General features: G+C 36.7%; 1 protein-coding gene across 1 annotated transcript in view; it reads left to right on the forward strand.

Annotated features, from left to right (window-relative positions):
- The window catches only part of SGCG (sarcoglycan gamma), an 88,503-nt gene that overhangs the window by 42,964 nt on the left and 29,437 nt on the right, over nucleotides 1–16,102 (forward strand). The window contains exons 3-5 of the mRNA XM_033103868.1: nucleotides 3,817–3,918; nucleotides 8,961–9,048; nucleotides 13,798–13,917. Coding sequence (XP_032959759.1) covers nucleotides 3,817–3,918; nucleotides 8,961–9,048; nucleotides 13,798–13,917 — 310 coding nt within the window. The remainder of the gene's footprint in view (nucleotides 1–3,816; nucleotides 3,919–8,960; nucleotides 9,049–13,797; nucleotides 13,918–16,102) is intronic.

A 16,102-nucleotide genomic window follows, 5' to 3' on the forward strand; every position in this document is an offset into this window, starting at 1 on the left:
CAAACTACTGATACAACATGTTGCATGGATGAATGTCAAATGTGGTACTCTAGTGAAAGAAGCCAGGCTGAGAAGGCTACATACTATATGATTGCATGTATATGACATTCTGAAAAAAGCAAAACTATAGAGACAGAAAGCAGTGGTTGCCAAGGAACATGGTTGAGGGGTGGGGGGTAGAGTGACTATAAAGGGGCATTTTTTATGGTTTCCAGAACTGTTCTGTATCTTGTGTTGTGGTTGCACAACTGTGTATGTTTGTGAAAACTCACAGAAATGTTCACTAAAAAGGGTAAATTTTATTGTTTGTAAATTTTACCTCAACATACCTGACCTCAAAAAAACAGTCATATTCTTGTGTTTTCAAGCATTGTATAGTTGTTGTTTGCAGAGGTTTCTGATTCACTTTATTAAAATCAGAGAACATTATAGGTAAAAAGAGACTCAAGTCAATTCCCTCACTTTTCAAATAAGGAAAGTAACAACCAGAGGAGGAAATGACACATGACAAGAAACAATTAGTTTTCGCAATTGGATTATGGGAATTAGCTACTTCAGAGGCTAAAATCAGCGTTAGTTTTTGTTGTTTATTTCCTGATACAGCAAAATAGGATCCAGACAACTCCTAGCATTTGTTCACTTGAACCCAGAAATTTAGCAGCAGATTTTCAGATTAGAATTTATAGTTTGGTTACTTCTAGGATGTAACATTCTTGATGGAATCACTTGCTAAAATTGGCTTATTATCCTGTTTTCTACTGGTCTAAGCCTGTCAATAACCAATTTTGTGGCTGGACCAGCCCTTGATGGTTCTTATTATGATTGAAAGATGCCCTTCAGCGATGACCATCAGGAAACTTTGAAAAGATACAGGTTTGTTATTTAGCAAGACCTGGAAATTCCACCGCACACCTCGGGCGCCACACAGCGAGGTGGCCAGTAGTGAAAGAGAGTGCTGGGGATGGGGTTCTGCTTTTATTGGGGTGAAGGCGGAGGACCTAGTATTTCACCGGGCCCCCCCCTTTATTGGTGAATTTAAAACATAAGAGGGGGTTGACATTCAACTACAATTATATATATATATTTCTAATGCTGTACTCCGCTTCTTGTAACCATATACATATATATATACATATGTATGTATGTATATATATATAACCATATATATGTATATGGTTACAAGAAGCGGAGTACAGCATTAGAAATAGAGACAGTGGAAATGTAATGCCTGTGTGCGATGTCAGAGGGGTAGTAGATGGGGGAGGGGGTCATCACTGTGTGAGGGATATAAATGATAAATCTCTAACTATTACATTGGTTTGTACACCTGAAACTAAAAATAAAAAATACCATAAGAGGGGGAATTTAAAGCACTGGAAGGGAAAACAAACAAGTGGCCCAAACGGTCAGTTATTGAAATCAACCAAGATCTCTAAAACAAAAGAGCCTCAGTGGGGGCGGTGGCCTGGCTGTTTGACCTGTGGCTGGCAGTGTTTTATTGCAGAATGCTGTCTTTTCAATGGATGTCTCCTCAATCAAAGCTAAAGTCAAGCACATCCATTACAAAAAAGAATACATAAAGAACTGTCAAGGCTTACACTACCTATCCACCCATGATGAATTTAATCATTTTTTTCTAATGTTGGTTTATTTTCGTAAACCATGCTTTACAAATGCACGGTTGGATCCTGTGAGAAACTAAAATAGTACTTCACTCTTTAGACTCAGAGCCCTTTCTTCAGACCAAACTACACCCTGAATCACACTTGTAAGAGAGACTCCGGAGGGCTTCTCTGCCTGTGGCGGGGGTTGGCGCAGGCCCAGCACCATGAGGGGCTTCCGTCCAGCACAGTGCCAAAACCACTGCTCCCAACCTATGGGAAGAGTACCGTATGGTGGTCCACAGATAGAGAAACTCACAGAGTATGTGATCACACGTTGAATTTGGTTCTTGGTATTGGGGCTTGTCAACCAGCGGAGTTCTTGAAAAGAAGTCTGTCGCATCAGTTCAGAGTAACATATCATGTTACCAAAACTCAGGGGATTCGTTTTGTCTGCACACATCAAGCCAAAGGAGACATAAACAGGAGATTGCAGCAAAGAAAGTAGAGGTTTGTGTAAGGCAATGGCACCAAGCCCAGAGACATAGGCGAGCTAGCGCTCAAAGACCTGACTCTCCCATAGCTTGTAGGTTACCGATTGTAAAGGACAAAGTCACAAGACGCGATGGGTAGTGGTTTGGGTTCCTGCTGGGAGCTGATTGGTCGGAGATGAAACAAAGGTGAGGAATCATTCTTCAGGTCTTGAGGACAGCTCTGAGGTCTGCTCTGGCGTCCCTCTGTCTGGTCTCAGGGGAAAGTAGCCAGAAGTTGGCCCCCCCAGGGCTCAGGAGCTGAAACACATCTTAGGTCAAGATGTTAGCTTTAGCTGCCAGAGGTTGGGATCCTATGACCATTACTCATCTGGGCTGTTGCCTTCTGCTCCCTCGGGGGGTTGCTGATTATCCAGGTGAAAGGCACGGTCCCTGAGGGGTGTAGAGAGAGACAGGGATATGATTTCTAGAGCTATGGGAGTGGAGAGAGAGAGGGATAACATTCTAACGAAATTTAATCAAAGTCATAAGGACATAAGGACACTCGGTTTCCATCTCTGTCCTGGAAATCATCTGTCCCTGTATAAAGTGTCCCTTAATGTCTTCGTTTCATTCTCTCCACCGTTCTGCTCTCTTTTTTATCTGGCTCTATCCTGGGAGAAGAAAGGGAAGGAAGATCAAGATTCAATTTGTTGAATTTAGGTGCTTCCAAGACCTTCAAAGGGGAAGACAGGCAATCATTCGTGTGGTGTGTGTGTGTGTGTGTGTGTGTGTGTGTGTGTGTGTGTGTATGGAGCTCAGAAGACAGAATCTAAACTGCAACTAACAATGGGTGTGTCTTCCACACTGAGACAGTAATGGAAGCCGAGGGCATGGTCAGAGAGGGAATGCCAGGAAAAGGCCTAGGACTGAGCTTGAGGAAGCCAGCAGTCAGGCTGGGGAGAGGCAGATGAATGTGACACAAGGATGAGTGTTTACTGAAGTAGGAGGACAGCTAGATGAGGACAGTGTCATGGAAACCAAATGAGGATAATGTTTCAATGAGGTCCAGTGTTGGGTGCTGCTGAGAAGGCAAAGGAAGTGAAATTTTAAACGTCCACAAGATTTTAATCGTACGATGGTGGTTGGTGATTTCCAGAATTCTCTCTATTTTTTTCTGGTAATTCTTTGTGACTGGAAACTTCTTGAGAGAAGGCACCTTGAATAGAGCTCCACATCCTCCTATCTTGCTTTTCACTTAAGAAATGCCCAATAAATATTTGCTGTTTTGTGAACTCACATGATACACTTGAAGCCTTAAAAAGGTATTTAGGGTATTTTGGGGGGTAGTGGCGATGGAACTGTTCTATCTGTTGACATGTATTAAAACTCACAGAACTGTACATCCCAAGAGTCCACTTTATTGCATCTTAATTTTTAAAAAATTTTAAATACTAATGGTAAGATTCTTTTTATTACATGGTGGTGGGATCTTGAGGGTTTTTGGTAAAGAGATTCTTTAAATGTTATACATATTTCCCTAAATAGGACTTTGTATTTATATAACACTTAATAAAATACTGTATACTGAATAAAAGCAACAAAAGTTTTAAATAAAGCATTTGAGAGAAATACAGAAAAGTGCAGATAGGAAATTTATGAAAATGCACATGTAATATAAGGTGATAAGAGAGAAAGGAAAAAGAATCAATAACAAAATCTCTGTTGTCTCATCTTTTTAACAGACAGGAATGGGTCACTTGCGTGTTACAAAAGACGGGCTTCGCCTGGAAGGGGAATCTGAATTTTTATTCCCCTTGTATGTCAAAGAAATACACTCGAGAGTGGTAAGAAAATGATGAATCATTTAAATCATTTGTGTTTTATGAAAGACAAATAATGGTGAACTACAGAAATTCAGTATATTTCAGAGCAGAATTCTTAAAATATATACATGCGCATACATTCATGTGACACTCTTTATAAAAAGCTTGACTCCTAGGTTGTGGAACTTATTTCTGACATAATATTCTAAAAAGAGTCCATTTTCATGTGATTCAGCACTGATTTTGGTGGCCTCAGTAATTTAGACTATAATAACGATTTGGTAATTAAAACCTTTATCAAAAACAACCTAAACTTCTTTCCACTTGTGCAGGTAAATTCAACATACTTCTTTCAAGGCATTTAAAATCATCTGACAAGCTTAGAAAGAAATTAGTTTCATGGTAGTATGTTCTGCAGTAGTTATACTAATTACAGATCAGGTCCTGTAGGATTCTCCATAAATAGATGAAATATCACCATTAAATAATTGTGTGACTTTAAAGTCCATCTGCCTCAGTATTGTCTTCATTTCTCTCATGAAATTTATAACATGTACAGCCAAACACAAAATATAGTCAAACAATTTTTGTAATATGTTCTATTTTTCCTCATATGATGCTATGGACGCTGTCGTAGAGACCAATATTTTGCTAGATATTAGGTGGTAAAATCTAAAATGTTAAAATTCATCCAACTATAACTCACCCATTGTATGAATAGTACAGTCTTCATTTCCCTCCCATCTTTCAGATATGAAAACTTATGTCAGTGTTTCCTACATGCAGGGGCTGTCCCAGCCATTCTAGGGCAATTAGAAAGGAAACAAAAGGCCGGCCTCCGTAAGAGAGATGAAATACATTCCTAAACTAGATATCAGAACAATCACCAAGCTCTCCTACCAACTACAAAGTGATAGGACCTAAAACTTATAAATACCGAGCGCAGTGGTTAAATCCTAGAGAGTACAAAGCACATAAGCAGTCATTAGGCACTGCTGTGTTACTTCTGGTAATGTCTCAGTTGATAGATGGAGCAGGCGAATGACCTGGGATGTCACAGGCTGATACCTGTATGAGCCTGATTCTGTGAGTTTATTCATATGATACACTTATTCGGACATCAATCATGATGGCATTTCACTGTATTAATCAGCGCTGTTGTATAGAAACATGAGAAATTAACACAAACTTTTATAAAAAGGGAAATCAGATGCGAAAAAAGAATTCAAATATTGGAACTTAGCCTTTTCCCCCCCAGAGTTATGTTGGCTGAGGGTGATCATTGCAGAGGCAGGTATTCTCCCTGTGTTAAGGAGGTAGGGTAGGGAGTCCAGGGAAAACCAGCCCACCCAAAGTTCACAGCGTTCCATAGAGGAGGGAACTGCCACATACTGACAGAGCTCCAGAGATCACAGGGCGTTCACTCTCTCTTCACCACCCCCCACACCAAGTCTATACGTAAGTTCTTGTCAGTGCCTGTGTGAGAGGAAGCTCCCTGAGAGTGATTAAATAACCACTCGATAGGGACAGAGGAGGGAGTTCACACAGATCTGGGAATAGCTCATATTCCCATCAGCCAGAGTGGGAAAATGTCGCAGGTCATGGGGCATCAGGTAGAATGCTCAGGAAGGTGTTAGGTCAGGAGTGGCACAAGATCAACATTAGAATAAATGCTGGTCTTGTCCCATATAACAAAGCTAAACAAGAAGCTCTGAAAGTATCATACTTTTTCCAAGTGACTTACTGTCTCCCAGAACAAAGCTCAAGAAAAGTGTGTTCCATCTTGGCACAGAAGTCAAGGAGAGCACGAACATGTTAAATAGTGACATGAAAGATGGAAGGACAGAAAAACACCCACATTAACCTTCTAGAGATTAAAAAGTATAACACCTGGAATTTTTTTTTAAAGTAAATTGAGTTTCAAGATACATGAAGCAAAACTGATAGAACTACAAGAAAAAAATAAAATTATCCACACTTATAGTCAAAGATTTCAATAGCCCTTTCTCAATAACTCATAGAACAAATCCACAGAAAATCAATAAGGATATAGGAGAATTGAACAACATTGTCGACCTACTTGATATAATTAACATTTACATAGTACTCTCCAACAGCAGAATGCAAATTATTTTCAAATGTACAACAGATATCTACCAAGATAACATTTTGGACCATAAAACAAATCTCAGTAAACTTAAAAGTATTCAAATCATAAACATATGTTATCTGACCACAATGAATTTAATTAAAAAACAGTAACACAAAAGTATCTAAAAATGTTCCAAGTATTTGGAAATTAAACATTTATGCACAATCCATGGTTCAGAGAAGAAATAAAAAGAAAAATTAGAAAGGATTTCGAACTGATTAAAAATGAAAAAATTAAATTTGGGGGATGTGGTTTAAAGCAGTGCTTAGAGAAAAACTTATAGTACTAAATGTCTATATTAGAAAAAAAGAAAATCAATGACTTCTGCACCCTCCTTGAGAAACTGGGAAAAAGAAGAACAGATTGAACCAAACATAAGAGAAGAAATGAAAGAATAAAGAGCAGAAATCAAAAAATAGAGAACAAAAACAATAGAGAGAAATCAATGAAACCAAAAGCTGGCTGTTTTTGAAGATCAATAAAAATTGATCAACCTCTAACCAGACTAATCATTACAAAGAGAGGATACAAAGGACCAATATCAGAAATGGCAGAGAGGACACTAAAGGATCCCACAGACATTCGAAAAATGGTGGGAATATTATGCATAACTTTATGCCAATAAATATAATTTTTCCATAGACTGTTTGGCAGACTTCTTCACATACATATGCTGCTTCAATGACTAAATAAGCCTCTGCCATTCCCGTATTCATACATTCAAATTTGAAGTTGTTAATTATGTCCATATATGAAGTGGCCAAAAGGGACTATTAAAAACTCTTAAGGCAGTTGTGGTCTCTACTTGTGCCCTCCAACACATCCTTACACTGTTAATTGCCTTTTTATGTATTTCTCTCATAGCTCTTTATCTAGGTCACACACTCTGGAGAAAAGATATCATGTCCTGTGACTCTTTTATCTACTGCCAAAGGCTAAATATAGTGTTGAATGATACATTGTTTATGTCCAATAAACACAGTCAGAATTCAACTCAGATGAATGGAAAAATCAAATGTTTCTACCGTGCTGTCATTCTATTATATAAATGGCATAAAATTTTTCTAAAGGACATCACTAGCTAATTATGAAAACTCAAAAACTCATTTACAAGCTTTGGATCTCAGCTTCCTCACCTAGAAATTGGAAATGCCCCGACTTCACAATAAATATTGCAGTTTTAAAAAACTGTACCTGTTGATTATTTTCAGGTAGTTTTAAAAAATGTAGATTAAAGAGCAAGTGCAATTCAATATAAGAGCTTTTATTAAGAATTGAGGTAATATTTACATCATTTAGTTAATATTGTTACAGAGCAATTTCTGCTTTATACTGTAACAAAATCTAGCCAGTAGTGCATAAATGATGAACTTTTATTCTCACATAACTAGAAGCTAGAAGGGGCAGCTACAATGTCAGTTCTGCACTCACCAACATTGGGAACAGTACCTTTCATGCTTCTGCTGCCCCGTGGTCATTAGATTCTGCTAGGCTATATCCACAGCATGTGGCCAGGGAAATGTGCAGTGCCCGTGTATGTATCCTTTTCATCAGGAAAGCAAAAGCTTGCCTAGAAACCCCAGCCCACTCCCAGCAGATGTCAGCTTACATCTATCTCATGGACCAGAATTGTGTCAGTTGGGTCCCCTTAGCTGCAAGACAGGCTGAGAAAGCAATTAGCCTTTCCAACCCCTACAGTAGAAGGCAGAAAAAGAAAAGGCTTTGAGAGTGTCCATTGGATCCGACAACCAGAGCGGTTCCCAGAGTAGCTTATGTTTTCTAAGCATGGGAAAGTAGACCTCACAGCTCTAACCTGAGCCCTGTCCTCCCGTTCCAGGGGAATGGTAGAAAAGAGCACGGAACTTGTCATCTAAAGACAGGGTTCCATCATGGAACTGTCACTTGCTAGTTGTGACTTTGGGTGAGCTATAATTCAGTCTCTCTGAACTCAATTTCCTCATCTATGTATTAGGAGTAATGGTGCCAACTTCAAAATGTGAAGGCTGAAATGAGAGGATGGATGCTAAAATTGTGGGTAAATTGTTAAGTCATTATCATTCTAGTTATTTTATAACATTGCAAAATCAACTATTAAGGTCACATTGTTGGATAAGATGAGAGGCTGGTAAATCTTTCTGCTTCCACAAAGCAAGTCAGACAATTTCTGACCTGCTAGAGGAACTTCTTTCCTCCTAAAAAAATCACACTATTCCTCATGACTCTGGAAGTGTTTGCTTCCCTCTGAGTGAACCATAAACCCACCTGAATCCAAGAGCCAAATTACTGCATTCCTTTTGAAGAAAACTTTATATGAAAGCAAGCAATCTTCTGTAAAACAAAGCCACCCATTCAGAACTGATACTGCAGAAAGCACTAACGTGCTAATAAAGCCACTTTATCTTCCAACAAAAGCTCGAAAAAATAGGCATCCAACAAATTTTAAAAGCTCTTTTGAAATTGTGAGGAGCCTTTGAATTTTAAAAATAAGTAACATGGTATTTATATGGAAGAACTAACCAGTCTCTCATTTATCTTCCTAAAATATATCATGTCATAAATAATAAAAATGAAATTTTAATTCTTTGGAAAAAGAAAAAAACACAATAAAACTTGATTGTTTTCAGTCCTCGCTGTGAAAACCGACTTGACGCATGGTAACCAGTGCACATAAACACGATAAGCCCATGAGATTATTATATTTTATGAAAAAAAGTAATAATTTACCCCTTTAACATACTATAATTCAAACTTTAAAAAAATAGTTCTGTAAAAACAAATTTACAGGCTCACAGGACCTGTGACTCTGGAGAAATTATTTTACATAAATCTTAAATTTATATACAAATATAGAGATATGGTCTTTAGATTTTAAATGGTGTATAATTGACTCATTTTGTAAATCCCTTCCTAGGACTCTTCTCTGCTTCTACAGTCTACTCAGAATGTGACCGTAAATGCACGAAACTCTGAAGGAAATGTCACAGGCAGATTAAAAGTGGGTGAGTCCAGCTCCATCACTGTGCTTTGCGTGGTCGTGGTCCATGACTAGTGTGCTGAGTGGATAAGTTTGTTTTTCCTTCTGAAGAATTTAAAGTTATTTATGAGCCATCAAAGTGTGAATTTTCTAAATATCATGCTGTGTTGACCACAGAGAATAGTTAACATGAGGTGGGGTGGGGGGGGGCAGTCTGAAGTATTTTAATTAAAGTTATTTTGATTCCAAGAAATAGAGGTCCATCCAAGGTAGTATAAGAAACATAATAATTATTGCAGGATACAAAAGGATCTCGCAGAGACCAAAGTAAAGGAACCAAATTAGTTGGCCTCAAAAGAAAAGGGATCAGAGGCTAAGAGCTAAAAGTTTTCTCCCTCTCTCTCTCTCCCTCCCTCTCCCTTTCCCCACCCCTCTCTCCATCCCCTCCATCCTTCTCCCCATGTACCCTTCCTTTCCAGTGTATATTTGCCCATCCTTTTTCTTGAGTATGACGGCTGCCTCAGTTCTAACTCTCTGGGACTTCCAGAATCTTCCTGGTTCTCCACCTGATTGGCTGTAGCTCTCAACACCAACAACTCAGTCTTCAACTTCACAAATCCTAAATTCACAACAAAGTACCTCTAATATGTATACATCCTGTACACTCTCAACATGCTACAGATATGCTAAACCTAAGCAACTGGATAGCTCTTTTGATTATGGGAAAATAGATGAGAAGTGTACTGCCAACACAATCTGGTAACTGCCAGTGTCTCTCTTTTTTAATGGCTGTTTTTACAAAATAGAATAATGTTACACTGGAAACTATAGCTATATATTAAGCTGATGATTCCTTTTCATAATACTGATACGAGAACTTCATATTTTATGTTCTGTTTTAATCTTTATTACTTATTCTCAATAATGAATTGTATTTCTCTCTTGCTTGGAAGTTTGTTTGATCAATAAGTCCAATGAAATTCTCAGTGGATCTCAGGTTAAAACTCAGATTAACCTGAGTTTATCCAGTACACGTGTTCTTCTGACTTGTCTAAATCAGATCATATGTACTTGATTAATTATATAGTATTATGATTTATAGTTATCATCATTTCTTAAAATTCTTTGACTAGCTTTTAAATGTTTGAGGGATTGTTGCTCCTCTTTTGTCATTCATTCAAAAAACATTGAATGCCTATGTGTTAGTTTGTATATGCTGTCAAGTAATTAATAACATGTAAAAAATATGTAATTATTTCTTAGGAGATACAAAACTAAAAGATTCATTTTATATTCTTATAAAAATGATTTAATACAAAAACTTATTTCCTCACTTAATTTTTTGTTAAATGTGGATTTCCATATAGGACGCAATGGAGTTAGAGATAATATAAATCTGTTCCCAGTTTCATGGATGAAAGAAACTGAAAAGCTGCTTTGCTCAAGAATGCGCAGCTAGTTGGGAGAAAAGCCTAACCAGGAATGACCCCAAGACTTGCTTCTCTCAGCCAGGCGCGTTTCCACTAGCCCTTCCTCTCTCTTACCAGATTTCCTTAAATTAAGGCATGCCAGTAACTGTTCCAACTGTTGCAAATACGGTTCCTATTTTTGACAACAAGAAATTTACTAAAAGAAAAAAAGTGTCCCATTTAGTTTAAACTGTTTACCTCAAATCTTGAGTTTTAATCTTAGTGTTTCATGCCTAATAGACTGTTAAAAGTAGTGATTCCTGTTAAACCTTTGGTTGGAAAGCCTCTGTTATGTTGAGAACCCTGAACTGGGAATATAACTCAGCTCACCAAATTCAAGATTCTTTTCAGTAAATGACCACCCACAATCACAGTCATTCCAGCCTGACACTTCCTGAAAGAAGTTAAATTTAGCCAATCCGCATATTAAAATGTAATCGTTGTTAACTGGACAAATTAATCCCATTTAATTAAATGAATAATTGTTTATTACTAAACCACAGTTAAAATTGGCAAACAATACAATCAAAACCAAAAGTCTTAAATTCCAGAAGAAACCAAGCACTGAAAAGCAAGCACTAATAGCTAGCATTTCAATTCTTTGAACTAAAAGATAGCAAATCATAATCAACAACAATGCACCAGTTATAAATGCAGCTCTGGTTACTATAGTTAATTTTATTTTTATTTCAAATAATAATTCTGGTTAGCTTGAAGATAAGACACACCCAGAAGTATGCAAGTTGTGCTCAGACGAGTTGGCAGGGTTTGATATTTGTTTTTACATGACGGTATCTTAAATTCAAGCTATCATAGTTAGGCAGGGAAGGCTGTTAATGAGACATATTGTATGTTAGGAAGAATTTGATTGTATTTTCACCAGAAAAACCCTTCAGCCAATTTCACAAACTTAATCCATCAGATCATAAAACCTTACTATATTTATTTCCTTTATTTTTTATTTATTTCCTTCTCTGTACTGAAGCCTTTCATGACAAATTTTATTTTACCAGATAGCTCCTTTTTTTAATTACCAAGATAGAATTTAAATTCTATTTCTTAAAGAACTCTGCTGCAAAAGAAAATTACTTGCTCAACTCTAATCCAGGTCCAGCTAGGCTATAAAAACTAGTAGAAAACTGATAAAAGTTAAAAGATGACTCACACACTCAATTATTTTAAGAGATAATTATCCCTGTAATTATGGGCTTCTTATCATTGAAGAACATTTTCTTCTGTGGAAAAACATATTTAAATTTAACATTCAATGTCTATATATTTTAATAAAATGAAGATGAAATTTTATTCATCTTTATGCCTTTGCTCAAGTAGTTCCCTGTACCTGGTGTGCCTCCTTCCCCCTTCATCAGGGAACCATAAGCTGTTTCTCTGAGGTCAGCTCAGGTATCATCTCCCACCTGGTGCCAGCCTGACCCCCAAGGATGGACCATGAATTCTTTGTCAGGGTTCTCATTGAGCACTGTCCATGCCTGTATCATGGCACTTATCACATTGTCCTGGAACTAGGTTTACATTCTTTTTTCTTCTATAGACTACGAACTCCTAAGTTCTGAGCTACATCTCACTCACTTACATAGCCTCAATTCTCAGCATGGAAACTGGAACTTAAAAAAACATGCGATAAATTTGTGTGGAATGGAATAGACTCCACTTTCCTGCATTTTCTTGGATTTAAGCAAGGGTTTATATGGCTTTGTTACTGATAAAAATTATGCAACTAAACTTATTTGTTGAAGATTTCATCAGTGTATGTGAAACAGTGGTTCCAAAAAAAATATCATTTAGTTTAACCCCTTTCATGTAATAAAGCCTCCTAAAATTCTTATGGGAACTCCAATGAGCAAAATTCTTACTGGATAAATTATTCCAGTTTTTTCTCTCTCAATTTTAAATTAAGATAACTTCATATTCATCATTCAATGCAAATCAGTGTTTAAATGATAAATATGTAAGATATATCAGTGACTCAGAGAGGTAAGTGCTGACACTGAATCACTGGGTGAATGAATCTGAGTGAAAGCTCAGAAGAGCAAAAATACAAGCAAGTATCAAAAAAATTAAGATAGGCTTCCTTAAGAGAAAGAAGATAAAACATAGAGGAAAAAATGAGTTCTACTTTACAAGTGACACACACACACACATTTAAATGAAGAATGATTGAAGGATTTTGAGGTACAAATTAATGAAATATCATAAGAATATGTGGGTGAAGTTGTCCAAAATGGATTAATATACTAATTAAAAAGCTTCTATTTAATTTCTAGCAGGTATCCATCAGCTTACTGTCAGGGACACATACACAAAAACTGTAAGCTATCCATTATCTCAGTAAATTTATTTTCTAAATAAGACTATAAAACTAACATGCAAAAGAACTAGGGAACACTTGTATTTCCTTAGGCACGTGCTGAAAGCTGTGTCCTAGAGAGAGTCATTGCTTATGCTGCTGGGGTCTGAAAGACTGGAAGCACAAAGAGAAATTATGAAACATAAAATGATGAGAATCTAAGTGTATGGATGAGAGAAACTGAACAAGATCTCGTACGCTCCATGAGGACACAGTATCCCCAGTGTCTGACTAATAGTAGCACCCATTAAACATTTGCTGAATACAGTGACGATTTGGAAGGCAATGGATTGAAAGCTTACTTAAAGGAATTAAGCTTGGAGGAGAAAGGGATGCCTCTGTCACTGAAATAAAAAGAAAGAAGGAGTAAAGAAGACAAAAATGCCTTAGGTGAAGGGGAAGAGCAGGAACTTGAGGGTGTTCTTCCATGGTGATGTCTGTTTCCATGGTGACATCTTCTGAGGACAGGGGCAAAGGAGTAAATCTGAGTAAGACTCATTTTCTGGATTAACTTTGTCCATTAAAGTGAGCCATTCATAAAATGGTCTTTCCCAAATTTCACATTTCAGAATACAAAATTCTTAGTTGGTTAACAGTCAAAAGAATGCAGATTTACATAATATGAATGGAAGCATTATATTATCTTGGGCAAGTTTTAAAAAACTGAAAAAAATTGACTTTTAAAAAATTTATTCATACATAGATTTGATATAGATTAGCACAGGTTTGACATAAATGAATTTTAATAATATAGTAGATTTAGGCTTAGGATTTACAACATTTAATCATAGTATCAGAAAAAAAAAAACGATTAGTAACAAATCCTAAATGTTTAGGAATTTGATATTGCGTGGTGATATGCCATGTGTAAAAACAGAGATTATGACACTGCATATTGTACACACTTTATAATAAACTGTTTTAATTAATCCTTCAGGTCCCAAAATGGTAGAAGTCCAGAGTCAACAGTTTCAGATCAAATCCAAGGAAGGCAAGCCACTGTTTACCGTGGATGAGGAAGAAGCTGTGGTTGGTACAGGTAGACTTCGAGTAACTGGTATGTAGTAGCTCTTTTTCTTTTAGTTGAGATATAATTGACATATATTAGGTTCAGGTGTGCAATATAGTGATTCGATGTTTGTTATATTATGAAATGATCATCACAATAGTGTAGTTAACCTCCATCACCACGCATACTTGCAAATTTTTTTCTTGCGATGAGAACTTTTAAGATTTACACTCTTAGCAACTTTTAAATATACAGTATGGTATTATTAACTATAGAATTTTGCTGTACGTTAACTCCCAAGACTTATTTAATTTATAACTGGAAGTTATAACGGGAAGCCTGCACCTCTGTTGCTCATGCCCCACCCTACCTCTTGCGACAACCAGTCTGTTCTCTATATCTGTGAATTCCAGTATTTTTCATTTTGTTTTTGTGTTTTGTTTTTTGGACTCCACATATAAGTGAAATGTGATATTTGTCTTTGTCTGACTTATTTCACTTAACATAATACCCTCAAGGTCCATCCATGTCACAAATGACAAGATTTCCTTCGTTTTTTAAGGCTGAATAATATTCCATTGTATATGTACCACATCTTCTTTATCCATTCATCTGTAGTAATTCTTGAGAAAAATAATATCCAATGGACTGTACTTCTGCAAAAGCAAATTGTACTTTTGGCACATTTACTCTGGAATCTTTCAGGCAAATAAGAAAAAGTAGTTTGAATTTGTTGACTTTTCTTCATGACATTTCTTTTGAAATTCTTTGGTACTCTCCTAGGAGAATGAAATCCTCCTCACAAATCTTTGCCCATTCTTTTCTTCCACCATGTTGTTTGTTATCCTTTATCTTTTTCCCATTGGTGTAACCCAAAAGCTTATTGCAAATTCCCTTATCATTTGCATAAAATCAAAGTATCTGTTTTCCATATGACTTTTGCAAAAGAACCTTCTTTCAAGTCTCTTTTATTCCCATTCTATCAGGTGTTTGGATTCCCTATATTTTCACACACAAAAAAAATAAAGATAAGAGGGTGTTCTGATAGGACTCATTTTTAGGACTGAGAAGAAGAAATTTTATTTTTAAAATGTTCAGAACAAGTTCTAAATTTACTTGCTGAGCTTCTATAAAGACTAGAAGACAGAAAAACACATACATTTGTTAAATTCATCCCAGTACTTTTAGGTACTATTCTGAAACATTTAGCAACTTTATTCTCTCATGCATAATTACCAATATTCATACATGAAATAGAAATAATGATCCCTGACTTAAGTAGACTCAGCCTTAACACAATGTTTTATGTAATCTGTAATTCCTAACAAAACAAACTGTAACTACATAACCTATGTTGCAGCATACTCTATGACAGTATGGTCCTGGTTTTCTTACTAAAATCAAGGATACTAGGAAATCTAATTTAAGGAAGTTGATTATTGCCTAATAAAGAAATGGCCAGGTTGTTCAGTGCCTCCGTCATCAGAAATCCACTGTTTCGTAGTACAGAGGGTGCCAAAAAATATGTATATACATGACTTCTACTTATCTTTTGTTATCCGTATATATTGAATATTACAATTTTAATACAGTTGTTTTTCCTTTCTTAAAATGTGTATACATTTTTTTGCTCCCCCATTATATTGGAGAACTAGATTCTATTCCTACCTCAATAATAACTAGCTGCATGACCTCAGGCAAGTTACTTAATCTCTTTTGGCTGTTTCCTCACTTTTATGAAACAGATTGATCATGTCTACTGTATTGCTGTTGCTGGAGTAAGTGGATTAGTATGTGAAGGACCGCAAAGGTCTTGGTAGAGTATTATTGCAATGCAGGGCAAATAGGCTAAGAAACAGCCTTGATAGCTTCAAACCCCAGCATCCTACACAGGCCATCAGTGAAGTGGACCTTGCCTGGCCCAGAGCTCCTTCCAGGCCATGATGTCAGTGAGAAAAACAGATGAGGAAACATGATAAGCAAGTATATTATTTATTACCTACATGCATGTATCAGAATTACCTGGAGGGCTTGTTAAAATATATATTGCTAGGCTTCATCCCCAGAGTTTCTGATTCAGTAGGTCTGGAACGGGACATGAGAACCTGCATTTCTTGGCTGGTGCCAAGGAGCCACATAGAGAATTACTGTTTTACGCTAACTTCACCAGCATCAGTGGGAGAAGCAACATGTCAGCAACATACAGACACACTCCCTGGCACCTACATTCAAG

This window comes from Rhinolophus ferrumequinum, chromosome 4 (genome assembly GCF_004115265.2).
Source record: "Rhinolophus ferrumequinum isolate MPI-CBG mRhiFer1 chromosome 4, mRhiFer1_v1.p, whole genome shotgun sequence".
In the NCBI taxonomy this organism is placed as follows: Eukaryota; Metazoa; Chordata; class Mammalia; order Chiroptera; family Rhinolophidae; genus Rhinolophus; species Rhinolophus ferrumequinum.